Source organism: Symphalangus syndactylus, chromosome 21 (genome assembly GCF_028878055.3).
Source record: "Symphalangus syndactylus isolate Jambi chromosome 21, NHGRI_mSymSyn1-v2.1_pri, whole genome shotgun sequence".
NCBI classification, from domain to species: domain Eukaryota; kingdom Metazoa; phylum Chordata; class Mammalia; order Primates; family Hylobatidae; genus Symphalangus; species Symphalangus syndactylus.
The window spans coordinates 82,084,778-82,105,778 of NC_072443.2; the positions used below are offsets into that span (position 1 = coordinate 82,084,778).

General features: G+C 36.6%; 1 protein-coding gene and 1 long non-coding RNA gene across 5 annotated transcripts in view; one reads left to right on the top strand and one right to left on the bottom strand.

Moving 5' to 3' along the window:
• Positions 1–947: 947 nt before the first annotated feature.
• CEP15 (centrosomal protein 15) lies at positions 948–16,825 on the bottom strand. 4 transcript variants are annotated; one of them, XM_055259561.2, is made up of 6 exons: positions 16,719–16,825; positions 15,944–16,055; positions 15,257–15,321; positions 13,729–13,852; positions 4,399–4,473; positions 948–2,527 (listed from the first exon to the last, which is right to left on the bottom strand). In XM_055259561.2, the coding sequence occupies exons 3-6, from the start codon at positions 15,307–15,309 to the stop codon at positions 2,393–2,395; spliced, it is 387 nt and encodes a 128-aa protein (XP_055115536.1). In that variant the 5' UTR covers positions 15,310–15,321; positions 15,944–16,055; positions 16,719–16,825; the 3' UTR covers positions 948–2,392. The 4 variants fall into 4 exon arrangements, with proteins under 4 accessions (XP_055115536.1, XP_055115537.1, XP_055115535.1 ...); XM_055259562.2 differs by having other exon boundaries at positions 16,542–16,752; XM_055259560.2 differs by having other exon boundaries at positions 16,606–16,731.
• A 51-nt stretch (positions 16,826–16,876) lies between these two features.
• Positions 16,877–21,001, top strand: part of LOC129471177 (uncharacterized) — a 77,346-nt gene continuing 73,221 nt past the window's right edge. Inside the window, exons 1-2 of the long non-coding RNA XR_010118685.1 lie at positions 16,877–16,908; positions 17,881–17,972. This is a non-coding gene — a long non-coding RNA (uncharacterized lncRNA). The remainder of the gene's footprint in view (positions 16,909–17,880; positions 17,973–21,001) is intronic.

A 21,001-nucleotide genomic window follows, 5' to 3' on the forward strand; every position in this document is an offset into this window, starting at 1 on the left:
ATTTTTCTAAAACAAAACATAAATTCATAGTTTTCATGGAGAAGAGTGGTGGAGTACAATGGAGCATATGGAAAGAACACTGAATTTGGAGAGAAAGGTATGAATAGATGATATTTCCTTTTCCTTGTCTGATTCCTACTAATTGTAGAAAAAATATACATTATATATGGTATTCCTCCCTTCTTAACAGAAAACAATGTTTGGAAATTCCTGTGTAAAGCTAAGTTGCCATGAGGAATATAAAGCCCATTAATGGGATATCCAGGTCCCTATGGGAATCTTTTTTTTTTTTTTTAAACAGACACCATGTGGTGCAATCTGTTACAGTCTACAAGGTGGGGGTGGGGAGGAGAGCTCTGCAGGGGCCAGGAATAAAGTCATCTCTGGGAGTTTTTGAGGTATTAACAAAAATGGGGAAAACACTACAGCGGGAGCCTTGGAAATGCCTTCCCTTCTGCCCTCGATCGTAACCCAGGGTGTATTACGTTTATGCTTTTCAAAAATTATTTAGCAAGTTCTCAATTTTGGGGAGAAAAAAACCTGAATCTTTTCTGAGATGGTTAGATCGCCATTTGTTTTGTATTTTAATCTAACCTACTGGTGATTTAATTTACAGATCTCAAAGGAAGTGTATGCTCAAATATTTGAGGATGTTAACGTATCAACCACTGTGTAATTTTGGAATTTGCCTACTCGCTTGACACAATATTTTACCATCTAACAAATGTTTAGCCTTTTTTTCACTTGACTAAAGAGAAATAAGTTTCACATTGCTTCATTCACCTTCTTATGTGCATATGCTGGGAAAGATTGGATGTTAAAAAAAAAAAAAAACTTCCTCATGTTCCTTTCTACTACATCTAAATCTGTTTACCAATTCAAAGCTGCTAAAAAAACCTGCATTCTCCTGCTAAATCAACTGGATGGCTAGAAACCAAACTGTAATGTAACAGAAAAAAATTATCAATTTATTTTCATGACAGAACATTCTTGAGAAGGTATAAAATTGTTCTGGTTGCTATGCCAGTTTTCTTTTTTCTTCCTTCCTCTGTCTTCTTTTTTCAAAGGCTTTTAGCTTTTAAGTTGATCCTTTTTCTAGTTATATAACAGTTCTAATATTTTGTGACATTTTGTATTGTGACACTATAGATGAAATTGTCATCGGACTGACACCCTGTGCTGTTTATTCCTTAATTACAACTGTTAACACTGTAGAGAAGTGTGCTAATCTGCCAGCACATATTATGAAAACAACATTATTGTTACGCACACCAACACCCACTCAACAGGATATTTCCAAGATGGTAGTTTAAAGGAACTTATCGGCACAATGGACGTTTCAATATAGTTGTTGTTGTTGCTGTGTATTTAGCTTTTCCTATTGTCTTCTTTTAAAAACATAAACCAGCTTGAAATTTAAAACATTTTATTGTAATATAGCATAGGTACCCTTTACTAGCAGAGGCTGCCTCTGTAGTTGCAAAGTTTTATATATATATATATGTATATATATGTATATATACATATATATATATATATATTTTTTTTTAAGTGCTCAAGCAGAGGTGGACTGAGGAATCTCAAAGCTGTTTAGGGTTGTGACCCAATGCTTTCTGACTGACAGTTTTTTCAGGAATAATGAAATTAGCAGGAAGCGGGAAGGGGAAGTTTAAAGATGAAAAGACAAGAGTGGGGTTATTTGCATTCACAAGGTTGGCAATCCTTCACCAAGTCAAAATCCAATAACCATTCCCACCTCTAAAAGGCATCCTTTTTCAAAACCAAGTCTGAGTCTTCCTGAAACTGGCTACTTATTGACTGCTTTATAGTTCAGTTCTTTCTGTCTCCAGAACTTGTAGAGCTTTGGCTATCTGTGAGGGACAAAATCCTATGAATTTATTTTCTCATAAGTTATTTTACTAGAGCAGTCTAGGGGTCATTGTTTTTTAATTTGTTAAAAGAAACAATAATGGTTAAAAAAAAGAACCATGTTGATCCTATACCTTGTCCCTAAAAAGTAAAGATTCTAAAAAACTTAAAACCAGAACCAAGATACCTGCTTAGAGGAGAATGATTGTAAATTTTTTTTTTTTTTTTTAAAGCAACACACTCACAACACTGACAATAATTTAATTAATAAAGAGTCCAACTTTTAGTATTAGTGTTTAACACATCTATGGGTTTGGTAGAAAGCAAATTCATGACCTTGAAATAGTAGTAGGTGATAACATGAGACTTGCCAGTAAATTCTCATATCTTCACTGTCACTTAGGAGATAATGGAAGAATATGAACTTTAGGAATATTTAATTCCTAAAGCTCCTGCAATAACCTACATACACCTTAACGTTCAGCTTTACTAAACAGGCTTTTTGAAATAGCATGTGAAGAACTTATCGCTGTGCCTCATTTTGAATGGTATTTTCTGCTTCATTTTGATTTTCAACAGCAAAAGGATATGGTGCTCTTCCTAAAAGAAACTGTTCCCATTTGGGAATATATTCTTCTACTGATGCCCAGTAACGAGTCTGGAAAAAAAAAATCCAAAAGTAAAAAAGCATATCAAGCAATTGAACTTGGCTCTTCATAATAGTCTAAATGTTTATTCACTTAAGAGTGTGTGTGCGTGTATACACACGCACACACACACATATACGTAGAATGCATTTCCTCTACAGAATATTTTATGTTAATTTTAGAAAAAAATCTGGCTACTTACTAGTGTTAATTTTCAAATTTCTCAGTAAAACCAGAGCCTGGCAGAATTACAGGTTTTAGAATTTTATTGTGATTTTACACGCCCTCTTGTGGCCAACTTCATGATTATTGCTAATAGTATCATTTATGGTGATATAATCATTAAACGTTTTTGTTTAATATTCCAAATCCCATACCAAATGATTACCCCATACTGAAATTATTACAATGAAATTATCAAACATAAATCATGCTTTAGGATTAACATCAAAAGATTTGACCTGGGATGAGATCAGGAACTGAAATACAACTAGTGTGTTGTAGTACAGGAATTAGATACATTAGATACAATGGAACCTTAATTGTGTAGGAAATATATATCCACTATAATTTTTCCCCATTTTTATGATGACAAAAATGTCAATATAATTTAACCATTTTTAATACAAATAGCTTGGAAGTTGAGATGCTGTATGATTGGTCTGACTGTAGAAGTCTATAGGCTTTAGAAGCTCATGCAACATTGCTGTGTTGTGTCTAGCTTTGGTTTCTTGGGTGACTGCCCTAAGGAGGTCAAAGAGAACTAAACTGCCCAAAGCCCTGTGTCATAGGAGGGCAACTGATATTAGATCATCACTATCAATCTCATTTTTGGAAATTCAGCCAATGAGTTAGCACTAGAAACACAAAAATATTCACTCCAAGCATTAAATACAGCAGTTCTGAAAGTTGAAAATGGTGAGGGATTCTATATGTCTATATATCCATGCATGTGGTCTGAGAAACAGCCTGACATACTTAAAGTAAAGGTCATCCTGCTGTGCAAGACTAGTTAAGAAAAATACCATCTGAGGCTGGTGGTTGGGAGCGGTTGGGAGTTTCCCTGACATTCGCAGCTGGAGTAACTCCCATTGTGTGGGTCCTGTATATGCCAGAGTAAGGTATAGGAGAATCAAACAAAGAAAAAGACACGTCCAAGACACAACTCTGTACCAGAGTTTTTTGTATCCTTGATCACTGCCTTGTTTTATTACCCAAGATGACACAGAAAATTGAGGGGAAAATTTTCAGCCTCTAATTTTGAGTCTATTCATCCCCAGTTGGGGAGAAAGCAAAACTGTATTTGAGAAAGGTCATTAAAAATACAAAATCAAACTATTCTATATGTAGTAAATTCCCATTCATCACAAACATATTCATATACCAAATATAGTTTATTTTTGCTAACCATCTTCCCAATCTCTTCTTGAACTGAACAAAATAAAACAGACAAAAGCCATACTATATTGTATGATAATATGAATTTAATTAGCTCTGGTTAAATTTTTGGTGAAGGGACTAAACTGCTACTTCTAACATCAGCAAGCAGCAAAAGCATTTGAGTTAGGTGTGTTGTCATCTCATGATTTAGTGCATATTGTCTGTTACGGTTTAACAGGCTAGTTGTTTCTAAGTGACAAGGTGAAAAGATCCCTATCTTTATAAAATTTCCAATTGCTAAACTTTTTAAAATCAAGATACTTCTCAGTTACCTACTATGTATAAAGCACAGTACTGTGGACATAAAAAGATCAAACAGGCATATCTTCTTTAATTTACTGAATAAATATATCTGGAAAATACACATAACCATTGTTTAACTTGTAGCGCACTACTGATAGATAGGGTCTCTCTTTTTACATTTGTTCCTTAAGATGCTCACCTCAAGAGAAACCACCTCAGGCCGTGGAAGTGGGTGAATCCTGGTCTGTAGTGACTTTTCTGCTGCTTCTATATCCTGTAACAGATATCGGCATTTTATATTAAAGTGGATTTACATAAAACAAATGGCACCTGTACTAGCAATATCTGTATCCCAAATCTCTCACCTCAACTCTTCTCTGGATATAGTTTGAATGGATGGAGGCACACCATGGTAGGAAAACTGATCATTGTTCAATTAATCCATTTCAGATAGAGAATACAGCGTTTCTTATTTTGAAATAGAGGTGGGGGAGGTGGTAATTCTAAATTCTGCCTTTTCACTTTTGAATAGCTAGTAAATGTCAGTAATTCATGCACCAAGAGTGTCTTATAATACTGCTCAGCGCATTAATTTAGCTCTTACATCACTAAAAAACAGCCAGAAGGATAAAATAATATTCAGATACAAAAACAGTCAGATACTCAGACCCACCCTGTGCTAATCTTAAAAGTGAAGAGTTCTAGTCTCTCCCGATGATGTAAATAGCCTATCAATGGCACACATGTCATTTGTTCAATGTTCAATTTTAAAATTTATATATATGCAAATATTCCATATATTTAATGGAAGCTCAGTAAGATACCTCAGTACTTAGTGACAAGAACCTGTTCATTATACTATCTAGATTTTTTTAGTACTAGCTTTCTAAGCTAATTTCAATAGCAAGTTTTATTGCTAGCTAGTATGTCATTCAGCTGAAAGTATTCAAGCACCATGCTTTAATGTGTAGTTTTACTTGTAGATATGTGTATTTTCTCTTATAGTTGTAAAAACACCAAGGTAACTAAACTTAATTCATACCCTGGTAAAGATTCTTATCTTGATATATACACGAAGCAAATGCCCAGAAATGCAGGACTCTGCAAATTTTTAGTGAAACATTTGAGCATTGTCTAATAAACGCTCCCAAAATCAGCACCCATGTTGTCTTGTGCCCATTTACGTCTGTCAAGTTCACAGTGGCCTTGGTCACAGGCCATATAGATTTTGTCTCTCTTTTGAGCTTAGTGAGTTGACAGAAAAGAGAAAGTTCTCTGATTCCTGTACAAGCATTGGAGCAATCTAAGTAGAGGGCTGTTGGACAGACGGAGAGAGATGGAAAAGGGCGTGGGAGTGGGGTGTGAAGAAGCCAATGCTGAACAGGAGAAAAGAGATAGCAGATGGTTGCGGCGGGAGCAAGGAATGGGTGTGAAATGTAAAAGGGAAAAACAGGAAATTCCCTAAAGGGACTCCCCAAAGTTGCACAACCATTAATGCACCTGCTCTCTAGAGGAAGGTGATTTGAAGGAAAAAAGCCATGAATTTAGGGAAAAAAGCCGATTTTTAGGATGTCTATCCCATACCAGAAGTTTATAGCTAAGACGCATGCTAAAGAGCTTTTGATGCTGACGCTATGACAGATACAGAAGCCTAATAACTTTTGTGTGATTACACTGAGATTTTACAAGGTCCTGGAAAAAATGTTTTTTACCTTTATAAATCAAATAAACACAAATAAAATCATCACAAGTCCAATTATGGTCATTATTCTAAGAAGTTATAAGATTATTGTTAGTGGCAGATCTTGGTGCCACTTAGCATTGTAGCCAATATTATAAACATTTTTCTTGAAGACCAGAAAATAAGGATACTTAATATCTCTCTTACAGGAGAGCAGATTTGTAAATAGAAAGGCAGATACAAGTAGGAGACATGTGGCCTGGTAAAGCAGGCCTATGGTTAGACACTTGATTGTTATCTCTGCAGCATTCTGACTATAAATTATCAGCCCTCTGAAAAACTTCTTTCTTAGCTTAAGAGATATTTGCTTTCTTAGATAACATGCTCACCTCTGATTCCTACTTTTCTTCCTCTTTAGCTGGCTAATTTTTCTGTCCTTGTTCCTAAGTGTGAGCTTTCTTAAGATCTGTGGCAGCTGTCCTCATATTTTTACCTTATCTCTCTCAAGATTGTGGTCTACCTAGCTTTAATAACTTTTACTGTAGAGGCATGGCTAACCTTTCTTCCTAGCCCTTACTTCTCAACCAAATGAAACTAAGCTCATCTTATTCCTGCCGGATCTAATGAATGAACAATAGTGAGAATTCTCTTCCCTCAGATACCTATGCTCTATAGTCTATCTTTAACTCTTCTTATACCTGCCATTTAAATTTTCAAAGGTCTATTAATTGTTCTTTCAGGATATCTCTCCTAGCCTTTTCATTTCATTCCCAATGCTATGGCCTTATTATTACACTTATTCATTCAACAAATACTTTAGGAGTACTTACTCTATGATGCATGCCTAGAGAATGTCTTGTTTTACTTCCGTCCATACTTAAGAGGGCATCAATTCATTTTTCTAAAGAACTACTTTGAATATGTCTTTCCCTAGACTTAAAAAATCATCAGTCCCCACTACATAGAGGATGAAGTGTGAATTCCTTAGCCTGACTGAAAAAAAAAAAAAAAAACAACTTTGCAATTTGATCCTAGCCTTCTATAGCCAGTTATACCCAATACTTCCATATAAGAACCTTTCCTTTGATTATATACTACCAGAAGGTAAGGACTGTGTCCCATACAACCTTTATGCATCTGAGTATCTAAAAAAGTGCAGGGCATGTACTAGGCGTTAAATATTCATTAAATGAATAAATAAGATGTCAAAGTTTCCTGATTATAAACCAAAACTTTTTTTAAAAAAGGTATCCAAGGCAGGCAGAGGGAAAGGAAAAAGGGGGGCGAAAATGGAGGCGACACGTACTTGACTATACTTTGTTTCTTTGTCTTATAGACTTGCCACTAGAACATTTAAAATTTTATATAGTTATAGGACAAATAAAAAAGCAATTCCCCCCAAATTGGAAACTAAATGTGACAAATCTAACTATTAAGTAGTTGGTGGTATAACCACACAGAGAAGAGCTACATCAAGTATTCTTAGAACACAGTATTGACTGGACGCCCCTAGTGGGGGTACGCCCTGGGGACAAAAAGAAATTGTAAAAGTTATCTTACTGAAAACCATTCTCAGTAATCACATTATTGGTGATAGCTATGTCTGTATCATAGAATAATTCTTTGGAAACAGATTTTTGGTGTTACTAAAAGAAGGTTAGATGCATAAGATCAGCGATTTTAAGTTAAATCTGCAATCGTGCAATTGAACTGGAGATACTGTTATGAGCTCTTGATGTATTTTACCTTAATGACAACAACAAAACAAGTTGAAATAAACATTCCTAGTGCCCAGATTGAGGGCTCTAAATATATTTCCTGCCAAAAGGAACCAGGGCTTCTTGGAGCAATGGCCAATTCCAGGTCTGGGCAGCAAAGGCACACAATGAGCCTGGAATAACTTATCACATCATAAAGAAAAGAAACTATCAAAGACTGTTAGGACCATGTCAAAGACATTCAGGAGTTAACTTGAAGAGGCTTCCCCATAGTAAAAATGGGACACATCGGGCATAAATAAGAACAAACATTGCAAGAGATTGAAACATTGCAAATCCTAGATAAATTAAAAACAAAATATCACCTCATTCGTCACCATTAGAGGATGCCAGAGAACCAAACGATGATTTTGAAAGCTACAGAGAAAGTGTCCAACAGTCATCATACCTTTTCCTACATGAACTGTACTTCAGTGTAACCAAATAAGTGATGAGGGGAACTTCATATAAGTTACAAGCTATTCAAAGAGAAGGAATAAAAGAATTTTGCAACTTCTAATGAATATGTCTAGGCAATGATCATCAATGACTGCCAACATTCCAAAATGAGAGACAGCCAGGAATTATGGAAATGTTCTTCCCCCAAACAATGAACCTGAATCTGATCCAGCCTCTAGAACTTCACTGCTCATGTGACAGCCATTAGCCTCATGTGGCTACTGAGCACTTAAAATGTGGCAAGTCCAAATTAAGATGTGCTGTAAGTGCAAAACATATACTGAATTCGGAAGGCTTAGTAAGAAAAAGAATGTGGGATATTTAATTACAAATTTTTGGTAGAAACATTTGAAATAATATTTTGCATATGCCTCATTAAAATGTTATTAAAATTAATTTCATCTGTTTCTTTTGACTTTGTTAAAAGTGGTTACTAGAAAATTTTAATTACATATGTGCTCACATTATATTTCTGTTGGACAGCACAGCTCTAGATCAATTTGTAGGAATTACGGAGAATACAGGAACATGCAAAATGATATGTCAGAGATGTAATTAGCAATATCCAAACTGGGAAACGCATAGGACAAATGACCTAATTCCTTCGCACATAAATTAAAAGTGGATGAAAAGGTCAGGGGATACTTTTAGAGACTTATCAATCGAGTACAATGTTAGATTTTATTTGGATTCTGATCCAAACAAATGTAAACATGCCTACAGATTTATCAGAGAAATGTGAACTCTGACTGAATATTTGAGGAATTAGTGGTAATTTCTTATTGATAATAGTATTGTGATTTTGCCTAAAATAGTAAAATAGTCCTTATCATTTAGTGATATACGTGGAAAAAATACATATATTCAGAAATAGATATAGGTGAAACAATATGATTTCTGGAGAATACCTTTAAAATAATCTGAGTGGTTGGGGAAGGGGATGAGATATATAGATGAAGCAAGATTGGCCATGTTTCAATAATTATTGAATCTGGGTAATAAGTACATGCAAGTACATTCTTCCATTCCCTCTTCTATATAGGCTTGAAACTCTTCATAACAGTTAAAAAACAAGTAGATGATGGTATAAATGTTACTCTATGGCAGAACTGAGAAGGCTATATTTAAATGAGTTAATTCATGATTAGGAAAGGTGAAATATGAGCACAGAAAGTCACATGCTGAGATCTCTTTCTCTCCCCATCCCTATACATGCCACTTCCTCCAAAACTTGAAATCTAATACCTCACTATAAATATGTACAGTGAATCCAGCTATGGCCAGGCTGGTTTTAATCTTTTAATCTGCTGGAGGGCCCATTTCTGGGATAGAAAAAATAAGATACTAAAGCATGAGATACAGGGTCATTGGTACAATGTAAGCATTTATTAAACGTATTCTTCAAGGAACTGGAGGTGAGAAATGTAAGAAGGAAAGAGGAGAGATAGGGTCATGTGAGTCACTGACCATCTTGGGTGGCAGTTTGTTGAAGTCTCTGTTTAACTGCCAACTGCCCCATAAAGGCTTCCAGGGCATTCTTCAGTGGAAGGATTCTCTCACCGGCTACAGCACTTTCTCATTCTTTCTCACCCTGGAGTGTTTGTCCAGCTTACTCATGAGCTTACTTTTGAGGTGATGTTTACTTACAGAATTGCCTTTTTTTTTTTCTGAGACGAAGTCCCACTCTGTCGCCAGGCTGGAGTGCAGTGGTGCGATCTCGCTCACTGCAACCCCCTGCTTCCCGGGTTCAAGCAATTTTCCTGCCTCAGTTTCCAGAGTAGCTGGGACTACAGGCGCGCACCACCACACCCAGCTAATTTTTGTATTTTTGGTAGAGACGGGGTTTCACCATGTTGGCCAGGATGGTCTTGATCTCTTGATCCGCCCGCCTTGGCCTCCCAAAGTGCTGGGATTACAGGCGTGAGCCACCGCACCTGGCCCTACTTACAGAATTGCCTTTCTAGATAAAACTAAATTTTATGGTAGGTACGTGGGGAGAGATGTCAGCTTACATTGTGGCAGTATTTATAAAAAACACAATTTTCTCTTTCTCTTCCACATCTATACCAATTCTGTTATGTTCTTAAAAGGTAGATAAATTCCATTTTACTAACAGGGAAAAATCACCCACCCTGTGTTTTCAAAGTTCACTAACTTTGATGATAGTTACTGACTGAAGCCTATTCTTCACTACCTACGTTCATATCTATTCATTTACTAATATGTTCAAATATTTGATGGAATTGGTCTCTTCCTCACTGCTTTTCAAAATATATTCTTTGATATTTTATATTCCTGCTATTTTCCAAAGGAATTTACAGAAATTTTATTGAGTTCAAGGCAAATTCTGTTGGAACTTATTTAAATCTAAAAATAATTTTGTGATAGCTTCTTTTTAATTTTATGTTAGTCTTTACAAAGACTCAATTCAGAGGGTATGTGTAACAGCTGACTTTAAAAAAACAATAGTCTCCCTAGTCAGGATTAAGGCATATGTTTCCTTGTAAGTTTTCTTTCAAATCTTCCATTTCAGTGTAATAATTGTCTTCACACCAATCATGCAAACCCCTTGTTAAGATCATTCCCAAGTATTTTAGAATTTTATTGCTAATGTGAACGTGATTTCTTATATTTTCCAGTTGTATACATAGAATTACTATTGATTTTTGTGTCTTTTATCCATCAGTTTTACTCAACTCATATTATACTACTTTTAGAACAAATTTGGCTTTTTAAAGTATATAACCATATCATTCCAAAATGCTAGTGTTATAATTTCCTTTTCAAAACTGAAAGCTCATTCCTTTTTAATGTTTATTATATTGGTGAGAAGATCTAAATAAGGTCAAATAATGGATGTTAATAGAGGTCATCCATATTTTGTACTCTTATTACAGAAATGCTTTGAAGTTTTATTGGAACTGTTTTTAAAGTGTAGGCTGTACTTCTGAAGTACCTATCCTAGATGTAACTTAACTTGTCCTGAACAAGTGGTATCAGGAGTAATTGCCCTATGGTTTCCTCATCTTTAAATTACGGAATTAGCCCAGATCAGTGGTTTTCACAGTTCCTTAAAGCCACAGCTGGGCAGTCAAGGAAAGACTGAACAGGTGAGGCTTTGACTCAAAGCAGGTCCACTTCTATCTATTTTAACATGAAAAAAGTTTTAATGCTAAAAAAAAATTAAATACCTTTAGATGAGAATCAAATCTAATATACGTATTTTTAAAGTGTCTACCAACTCAAAATTCTGCAATCAAGTCTTATTTATTTATTTTTCCCCAGACACAGAGTCTCGCTCTGTCACTCAGGCTGCAAGTACAGTGACTGCACTGCATGATCATAGCTCACTGTAAGCTTGAACTCCTGGGCTCAAGGGAACCTCCTGCCACAGCCTCCCAAGCAGCTGGGAGTACAGGCATGCACCACCATGACCAGCTAGTTTTTTAACATTTTTTTAGAGATAGGGTCTTGCTGTGTTGCTCAGGCTGGTCCTGAACTCCTGGGCTCAAGGGATACTCCTGCCTTGGCCTCCCCAAGTGTAATCCAAAGATTATAGACATGAGTCACTGTGCCTGGCTAAGTCTCATTTATTTTACTTTCATAATGACTTCTATGGTAGAGCCACTAAAATTCTTTCCAAAGTTTAAAAACATATGAGGGAAAGTAGGATTTTAAAAATTGCATATGCAATGACTCAAAGAATGCAAAAAAAGAGAAGAGGCAGCATCTCTAGCAGCAAGCACTGTGTTTGTGATATAATAGTTGCTCAATAAATGTTTATTGAAGTACTGAAAGAAAATATACAAAAATGTATTAATTTTAGATCAGTAGGATGATATGGAAGCTATGCTATTTTGTCTTCTTTACTCTTAAAACATTTTTTTTTTACAGTAGGAATATATTACTTTGATAATCAGGGGAAAAAATCATACCAAATTGTAGTTTCTCGTAACTATGAAATCAGGTTCATTATGTTCCTTATATTTGTATGACTATGATTTCTTAGCTACCCTTCTGAACTCTATTCTCTCCATTTTTGAAGTCATCTTGCATCTAAATAGCAAATGAATCTTTCTTAAATACCCACTCATTTATTTCTTATGTAAGTCTATATTTTTCTTTTGCTTAGTCATTTTCAGTACTGAATTATGTCTATATATCAAGTCTCAACTTCTTTGGTCCCATAACACATATCCAACCTTGTTTCCCGTGAATTTCTAAGCTAGTTAGTCACACTCCCAGGATCATTAACAAGGTCAGTCTTTGGGTCTTGGCTTTTTTGTAAGAATCCAACAGTATGCCTCGCCTTCTGCCTACTGAAACACAGGCTAGGCTTAGCTTCTTCTCTGAGACCTTTTTGAATATTCTAGCTCTCAAAGATTTTTTAACTCTTACTTCTGTAGTCCTGACTCCATTCCATGTAATTTAATGTTTGATCACACAAAGTTTCTGGGTTCTTGATATCAAGAGCTCTGATTTATACTTATTTTGTTGTCCCTACTTTCTGCCCAGAACTAGCTCAATAGTAAGGACCCTCTAAGCATTCATCAAATACTTGCTCATTAAAAGGAAAATGCTTGAAAACCAAATATCATATCACGTGCTGCAGGTAGGTAGCAATTAAGCCTTCTAATTTAGTTTTTCTAACTTTTCAGAGCAAATTCCAGATTATCCTATATATTTCCATTTAAAAATAAATATTGCTAACACCATTGGGCAAGTAAGACATATGGCAATATAGAATGCTTTGGTAGCACTATGGCTGTGACTTAAATTACTGTGGATCAAACTGCCAGAAGCTGAGAAGATAACTGAATTTTCCTCTTCCTTTATCCTCTAGTGAGGACAGAAGATAACTATATCATGCCTATCGATGAAAATATTTAACAATAAAAAACTGAAAACACTGCTTTATAACTTAAATAATATAGTCTTACTACCAAATGTTTTAGTCATAGGATCTCTTGGAAGCTTGAATGGAAGCAAACTTTAGGGTTTTAATTATGGATGAAGCCATACAATTCTGGAAGCAAAGTATAACAAGCAGCCAAAAATGTTACACATATGATTCTACTCCAAATGGGCACATTGGCCAAATGGTGAGGCCCCGCACAATCATACACTTTGACCACTCCTCCATATCCATCAAGAGGGAGCTGGGAAATCTGTTATCATAGATATGAATTCTGTGTGTTTGCCTAGTCAGGCAAAATCAAATTGTTCTTGTTTTTATGATGTTTGATAGTTGTGAGTTGGCTCTCAATATCTTAAAGGTACTTTATGGCCTTGCAGGATTTCCTTTCAAATAAAAGAAGATGAAAGATGGAAAGGTACATCTTCTGTTTCTTACTTCTTGCAAAGGGTGACCTTACAATTCCTTCTGTAGTCATTGATTTTCTAGTTGATTGCAAACATTTAGCTTAAGCAAAGTTCAATTTTTTTAATGTAAAAAAATGAGGATACATATGCTACTTATCTAACTGACATAGGCTTTTAAAACAGATGCTGCTTTAGTAATTCTACTTATTACTCAGAACCAATAAGTTATATAAATCAATTTTATGAAACTTACCTAAAAGATTTTTGAGAAGGTGGGATAAATCTCTATATTCAAGTCATAGAAACTTACCTTTAAAAGACTAAGGTTCCTTTTAAAAGCAGTCTCAACAGTTTGGAGTTGAGATGCCTTTTCTGTGTGTTGATCACCCAATTTATTCTCCATTTGTTGAAGTAACATTAATCTTTGTGATACTCTAGAAAAAAATGAAGATTATATAGAGTTAAAAAAGTAAAAGCAAACATTTTACTGCTTGACCAATATAAAAAATTCATTTCTTAATTGCATCTCACTTCGACTCTAACCTATTCTGAAAGTCAATGACTATGTCAACTAATAAGACAGTGAAAAATCTGAGGTAGTTCAATAAGTCTTAAGTCAATCTGGTTAAAATTATTTTTATTTTCATTAACATATTCTTTATATATGCCATAAGTACATGCTTCTGTTTTTTTAGCCTCTCTGGTCTTTTGAAATTATTTTAGAGTGTTGAAGATATGTTTTAATTTTTGGTGAAAATGCAAACTGTAATACATATCCCTTTGTACACATAGTTATATATACCTCCCGACACACATACATTGATATAACTTGCTATATGAAACCTTCTGCTTAACACTTCAGTACCCCTGAATCTCATGTTACACATTTAGAATTGTGCTAAACTTCCATATGTTTGAAGAAGCAATAAAAATATTTTTTCCCTCTTTTTCCAAGAGAAAGATGATGGTTTGATATATGAGTGAGAGGCTGTGTGTATGTATGCATACTCACAACAAGGTAAAACAGTAATTGAAGAAAGATGTAAAAAATTACAAGTAAATATCTTCAAACTACGTTGTTACATATAATATACTTTAAAAGTTTCCTGCTGGTCAAATGCTTATTTTATACGTTTTTGTTCTTTTTAAGACAATATGTAAGATGATTAAAAGATACATACGTTGGTATACATAACAGTCAAACTGTTTCCCAAATAGTTGTGGAGGTTCTCAAGAAACACTGTGTTTCATCAGGCTGTCTTAAAGGTGGAATTAAAATCTCAGGTCTATGAACAGTCAATTTTTTGGTAAGGAAAGTATCTTAGGAGCCAAGGAAAGAACGTCTGGTAATTAATTAAAGAAAAGGAAAACCTGAAAGCCCACAGACAGAGGAGGAAAAGAGTGAATAATACAAAACAAAGAGCAGGACTGGCTACATAATTTGCAGGGTCCAGTCCAAAATGATGCAAGACAATTGTATGAGAGCATTAAACCAAATGCAGGACCTGTGACTGTATATAAGTCATATACCCATGAAGCCAGCCCTGGGTAAGAGGTTTAGAGAAGCCCATTAAATACCAATGTGGAGCCTAGAAAGGGTGGGAGGAGGAGCAAATTTATCTATATGTTACTTACAAAGAGTAAAAATACATAGAACATACCTTTTAATCTTGCTTATTCATAAGAAACAATGAAATTCCCTAACACTAAAACCTCTTAAATGTCAGAAAATTAAAATGACATGCTTTCAAATTTTTAAGTCATCCCGTGCATACAATATTTCACTAACAAAGCCAGTCCAATTTCTGTATCTGAATCATCCCTTTAAAAAAACTTACATTTCTTCATGTCTTTTAGAAAGGCGAATTTCTTGAGCAAACAAGGAAGTCATCTTTAATCAAAGCTGTCATAAAGAATAAAAACATGTAAAGTTACTTCTACCACATGTCCTCAGCTTTGCAACATTTGATTATTTTAGTACCTTAATCCATTGGTTCTCTCAGAAAACTTAAGATGTAATAATGTATAAAATGAAAGGATGCAATTAAACACATTTTTATTCAGCATGCCAGATACATCTAAGAATATCATGAATTAGGTAAACCCAACATATTTCATATTGTCTCCTCTTTTCTTTCTAGACTCTAACCTTAATCAGAATTAAAAACAAACAAGCAGCTGGTACTAGGACTAGTAAACGTTTTATTGAATCAACAGAAAAAAAATCCGCTCTGTAAAATTCAACACAGGAACACCATCCCTTAGGCATGTGCAAACACACATAGACAGAAAGGCAGGCAAACAAGTATGAGAACCAACTGGAAATTCAAGGTCTTTCCTTTATTGGAAGAGTGCCCAGTTCTACCATCTCTCTTCTAAATAAGAAAGTACTTTTCATGTGTAACTGTGAGGAAAAGCACAATTAGATAGATACCTTCCCCTTCCCCTGGCTGCTCAGCACTCTCATTTGTGGAGTGTAGGAAAGCCCATTTTCATGGCACACTTCACACCACGAGCAAGCTCACCTTGGCTAAAGACACTGGAGCGATACAGACAGATGTCTAGTGAAATGCTGTGAAGGCCTCCAAAACTGCAGGCAACTCATCCGGTTGGGCTTAAAAGCTGAAAGTTCTTGCCCTAAGGGAGAAAAAGAGGAATAAAATTCCTTCCTGAAATGAAGCTTTCCTAAATTTTATGAAATTAAACATCTATGCACTCTATAAAGATTGTCTAAAGATTAACACACCGCCTGAGTGTCCAGCCCTGCTAGAAAGCCCACGCCTATTGAGTGTAGGGCGCTGAACCCCGCCAAGGAAAACGGGAACACCGCCCTGCCCTCATTAAGTTTCCTCCTCTGGGCGTGGCTGCCTTTCCTTCAGCACCGCGGACAGCAATCGCTCACAGGCCCGCCCTCCGGGGTCTAATTACAGATATTTTCCGCTAACATCAGCGCAGGCCAATCCTCGCCGCCTTCCTCTCGGTTTCCTTTTGCAACGAGGCCAATTAATGCAGCGCCAAGGGAATCCCGGAAAGTCAGTTCATGGTAACTTTTCTGTGAGGCCCGCTATCGGCACTTTAGACAAAACCAAATCAAATTCTCCCCTTAGAATCGAAGATCCGCACCTTCTCAGAGTCATCTGCCCTCCGGCCGCCCCAACTCCCGCTTATACCCAAAGGACTCATGAACCTTCCTCATCAGCCTGGCTCTTTAAGTTAACAACATCCTCCCCAGAGGTCCTGTAGGCCCCTGCACGACCGTCAGGCAGTCAGGGGGCCCACCCCCTGTCCGACTCCACTCACCGAGCCCGCCTCTGAGCCCTTCCGGGAAGGCACCAGCTACTGCGCCGACGCCGGGGCCTCAGCGCAGGCCAGGGCGTGGTCACGTTGCCATATTTGCGCACGCGCGGCGCGCGGTGACGTCACCGCATCTTTATAAAGGGCCGCCTTCGGGCGCGAAAGGTTCGTGAGGTGTAGTCGCGGCAACCAGAAGGTGGGCTTGTGGTACGCGGCGCGCGGGAGGGTGGTTTGAAAGGGTCTTTATGAACCCTAGGGAAAGGCCGTCTGGTAGTAACTCCATTTCAAGACCTTTAAAGTGAGAGCCGTATATGTTGAAAGTTTCAGAGAGTGAAGCTGGGTTCTTAGAAGCTGGAATGTCCCAGCAGAATGTAGAAATGCGAAAAATTCGGCACAGTAGTCTAAAGTGAGTGGAGTTTACAGTTGGTATATTCAACGAATGCCTATGGAGCAGTTTCGAGGTGCTTCGTCCTCGGCGTCTCATACTGAGCAGAGCAGCAAGAGCCCCTGCCCGCTCATAGTTCGTAGACCTTGTGTTGACAGTAGTATTGCTGGATCATGCCTTGAGGGGTTTCTGAGTGTCAGTCGACATATTTACGTGAGTTATCTCATTGAGTCCCCGCAACGCCCTGTTAAATGGGCACATTAGCTTCATTTGACAGCCAAGGAGACAAGCTTGGTTGTTAATTTAGCACTGTTTGTAATACCTCGTTTCTGTAAAGTGCATTTCTTAATTTTCGTTCCTTGAAATAACTGAAGTACGTGGTAGTGTCAGTCCTCTAATATACAGAGGAAGAAACAGGTTCAAGAGAGGTAAAGTTGTTTTCTTTATAAATTATACTCTGCTGGTAAAAGACAAAGAGCTAGGACTCCAAAATCCAAGGTGTATTTTTAATCTTCTCCTCTCAGAATATTTACATAAAACGTAGCTCTTGCATCAGGACTTCTGCACTTAATAGTTTCCTTTGCTTGGAAAGCCCCTTCTTCAGACATTTATAGATTTGACTCCTTGTATCTTTCAATCTGTCACCTCACAGGACCATTCCTTCAATCTCCAATATAAGAATATCCCCACCTCATGGCTCCCTATCCTCCACCTGCTTTTTTTTTTTCCATAACACAGTAACATTCCATATATTGTGTAATCACTCATTTATTTGTTTACCAGTGCACCCACCACTAGAATTTGAACATCCTAAGAACAGGTATTTTTGTCTCTGCTTTGCTGATGTATCCTCAGCAACCGGAACTGCCTGACATGTAAGTGCTCAGTAAATATTTTTGAATGAACGAATGAAATAATTCCTCCCCTTAACATTCATCATAATTTCAGAGTACTCTAACTTCACTTGATAAGAACTTTGATTTTGCTGTTCCATACCCTTACCACTTAAGAAAGATGAAAAGTAGACCCTTGAGTGGTCGTCTGTTCTAGGAATGAAATAGAGCTTTTGCATGGTTATAAGGAATTCTTATTTTTTATGTACATTTACAAATAAGGATTTTTCTTAAGTTGGTAATGGGTTGCGTGAAAATGCAACCCACAAATGCTGTAGGCTCATTACAGCATTTGTATGTTGCTTGACAAACTGCTGATCTCCCTGCTTTGTGTAAGTTTGTATAGTAACAGTTGGAACATATCCAGCTCTTTCAACTTTGAGCCCAACTTTTGTAGGTCACCATCCGCCTTAGCTGTGAACTAAGGAATACCTTCGGAGTTTTCTTGCAGTTTTTAAGAACAGCAATCAGGAATATATCACAGACACTTGGAGGTTATCTAGATAGACTTTGATAATTTATTTTATAGCATCCAATAAAGGTGGTTACTTTCTACTTAAAGGTCTGTGATAGCTGCCCTTCTCATTATATTGCCCACAGCTGACCCTTTCTGTGAGTCACCAGGCTGGTGAGGAAGAATCTATGGCAACATTGTATCTATTAATATACAGCTTCTGTATTTATTAGGTAAGTTTGGATACTTTCTGGAGTGAGGCATTCACAGCCTGCCATGAAAATTATTGCAACCTACTAAGTAACAACTGACCCATAATGAGACAATCTGCAAAGGTGGTGTGAAATTAATGTTTCCTAACCTCTGGACTAGTTCTATGCACCAGCATGCGATGATTATCTCCTCAGCCTCATATAATCTTCTGTAATTGCCCCCTAGCTTCATTATTTAGAAAACATTGTATCATTTAGTCATACATTCTATAAAGATGTATGTATTAAACATCTGTAAGATGTAATCTGCCCTTAAGAGCGTAGAATCTGGCTGGGCTTTTAAAGTATACACAAAAAGCTGGAGGATGATGGCTGACAATGTAAAAAATGGTTTTTATTGAATGTTTATTCTGTACCAGGCACTTTCCATGAATCATCTTATCCTCATAAAAACCCTATGAGCAAGTGTGCCGAAGTCTTACTATCCTCATTTTTATAGCTGAGAAAATTGAGAATTACAGAAATTATTTACTTAAGATCACACTGCTAGTAAATGAACTCCAAGGTGTTTGATGTTAGTATTCTAAATGATTCTGTATGTTATCTTGAGATTATGGAATTAAAAAGTATGCTGATTAGGAGGATGATAGAGAAGACAGGAGAGAGCACTATGAGCTGGAGTAGTATAGACAGCATTTTGAAGGACTGCAGTGGACCTTGAAAAATGGGCTGATTTGGAAGTCTTTTTGTGATTGGGTGTATCAGGTGGCAGGAGTGTGGTGTGGAGTGTTCTAAGTAAGGGAAGCAGCTTGCATAGAAATGTGTGCATGTGAGTACATCTGGTGTGAGGCCTAGTAGAAAGGAAGCATTGAGAAGAATGTTTTCTCATTTTCCTTAATTTTGAAGATTTCATTTCTGATGCCAGATAATTTGAAAATGGAGGTTTGATAGTAATAAAGAGATGAAATTATTGGAGGAGGTAAGACTGGTGAGTAGAAAATAGAAATGAAGACAGAAAAGGAAGGCTTGAGGATGGAAAAGAAAGGACAAGCTTTAAAGAGTAAGAAATAAAAAAAATTGCAGAATCCTTGACTATTTCAAATACTCCAAGTTGTTAATAGTAAATTCTGTTATAGTTTATTTAAAGGCCATCTTTTTAGACCCACTTTGCGTTTTCTCTGGATAGACAAGTACTAAAAAAATAAAGAGCTCCTGACTGACATAGTTTTTCTTCCTATTTCAGGAAATCCTGGGTGAAATTTGGTAGTGGGTCCAATTGCCTGTGTACTTTACTTTGAAATAAAATAATCAGAAATTTACCTTGTTCCGTAATTGTAGTCTGTTCATTTTATTATGGTAAAATATTCTGTACTCAAAATATATCTGAAATGCTTTAAATTGGCCCTTGATGGGTATTGACTAGAGAGAATTTATAAGCAGATACTTCTTTAGAGCTTTTGTTAGTGAACCAGGTATCAATTTAGGTTCAATCAGATAAAATGCTGCAATAGAGAAATCATTCTGACAGTTGATGTTTATGTTCTAGACATTCTCAGTGGAGATAAGATCTTGCTGATAAAACTATGCTCAGTCCTAGAGATTGCCAGTGAGAATTTGCATATGGCCTTTCCTTCCTTGGAAAAACAAAAACCTCAGTAGTTGTAAAATGCATTTGAGAAAACATTAGAAATTTTAAGTTGAAAGCACGCATGATGATTCTTAGGAAGTCATTTGTTTGTAGTATTATAGCAGGAGAGGGAAAGCTTCCCTTCTACTCTCTTTGAACCTTTGTGGAAATGACTGACAATAAACAAATTAATAAGAGAAAAAGGAATATGATATGGTTTGGCTCTGTGTCCCCACCCAAATCTCACCTTGCATTGTAATAATCCCCCTGTGTCAAGGGTGGGACCAAGTAGAGATAATTGAATCATGGTGGTGGTTTCCCCCATACTGTTGTCCTGATAATGAGTTCTCAAGAGATCTGATGGTTTTATAAGGGGTTTCCCCCTTGGCTTGTGCACTCATTCTCTTTTCTGCTGCCCTGTGAAGAGGTATCTTCCGCCATGATTGTAAGTTTCCCGAGGCCTCCCCAGCCATGCAGAACTGTGAGTCAATTAAACCTCTTTTCTTTATAAATTACCCAGTCTTGGGTATGTCTTTATTAGCAGTGTGAGAATGGACTAATACAGCATACAAATATGCTTAATGTGCATAAACACAGGAGCCATATAAAATATTAGGCTCAAAGAGGGGCCAGATGGTTGAGGCTTAAATACTCCAGCAGGGAGAGGGAAGTGGTGAAGGGGGTGCTGTAGGCAATTTTCAGAGAGATAATTAGGGAA

Excerpts from the sequence above, each read along its gene's own strand:
- CEP15 (XM_055259561.2), bottom strand. The coding sequence starts at position 15,309 with ATGACTTCCTTGTTTGCTCAAGAAATTCGCCTTTCTAAAAGACATGAA. Across the intron at positions 4,474-13,728 it reads GGAACCTTAGTCTTTTAAAG|GATATAGAAGCAGCAGAAAA; the intron begins GTAAGTTTCTAT and ends TATCTGTTACAG. Across the intron at positions 2,528-4,398 it reads CTGAGGTGGTTTCTCTTGAG|ACTCGTTACTGGGCATCAGT; the intron begins GTGAGCATCTTA and ends TTTTTTTTCCAG.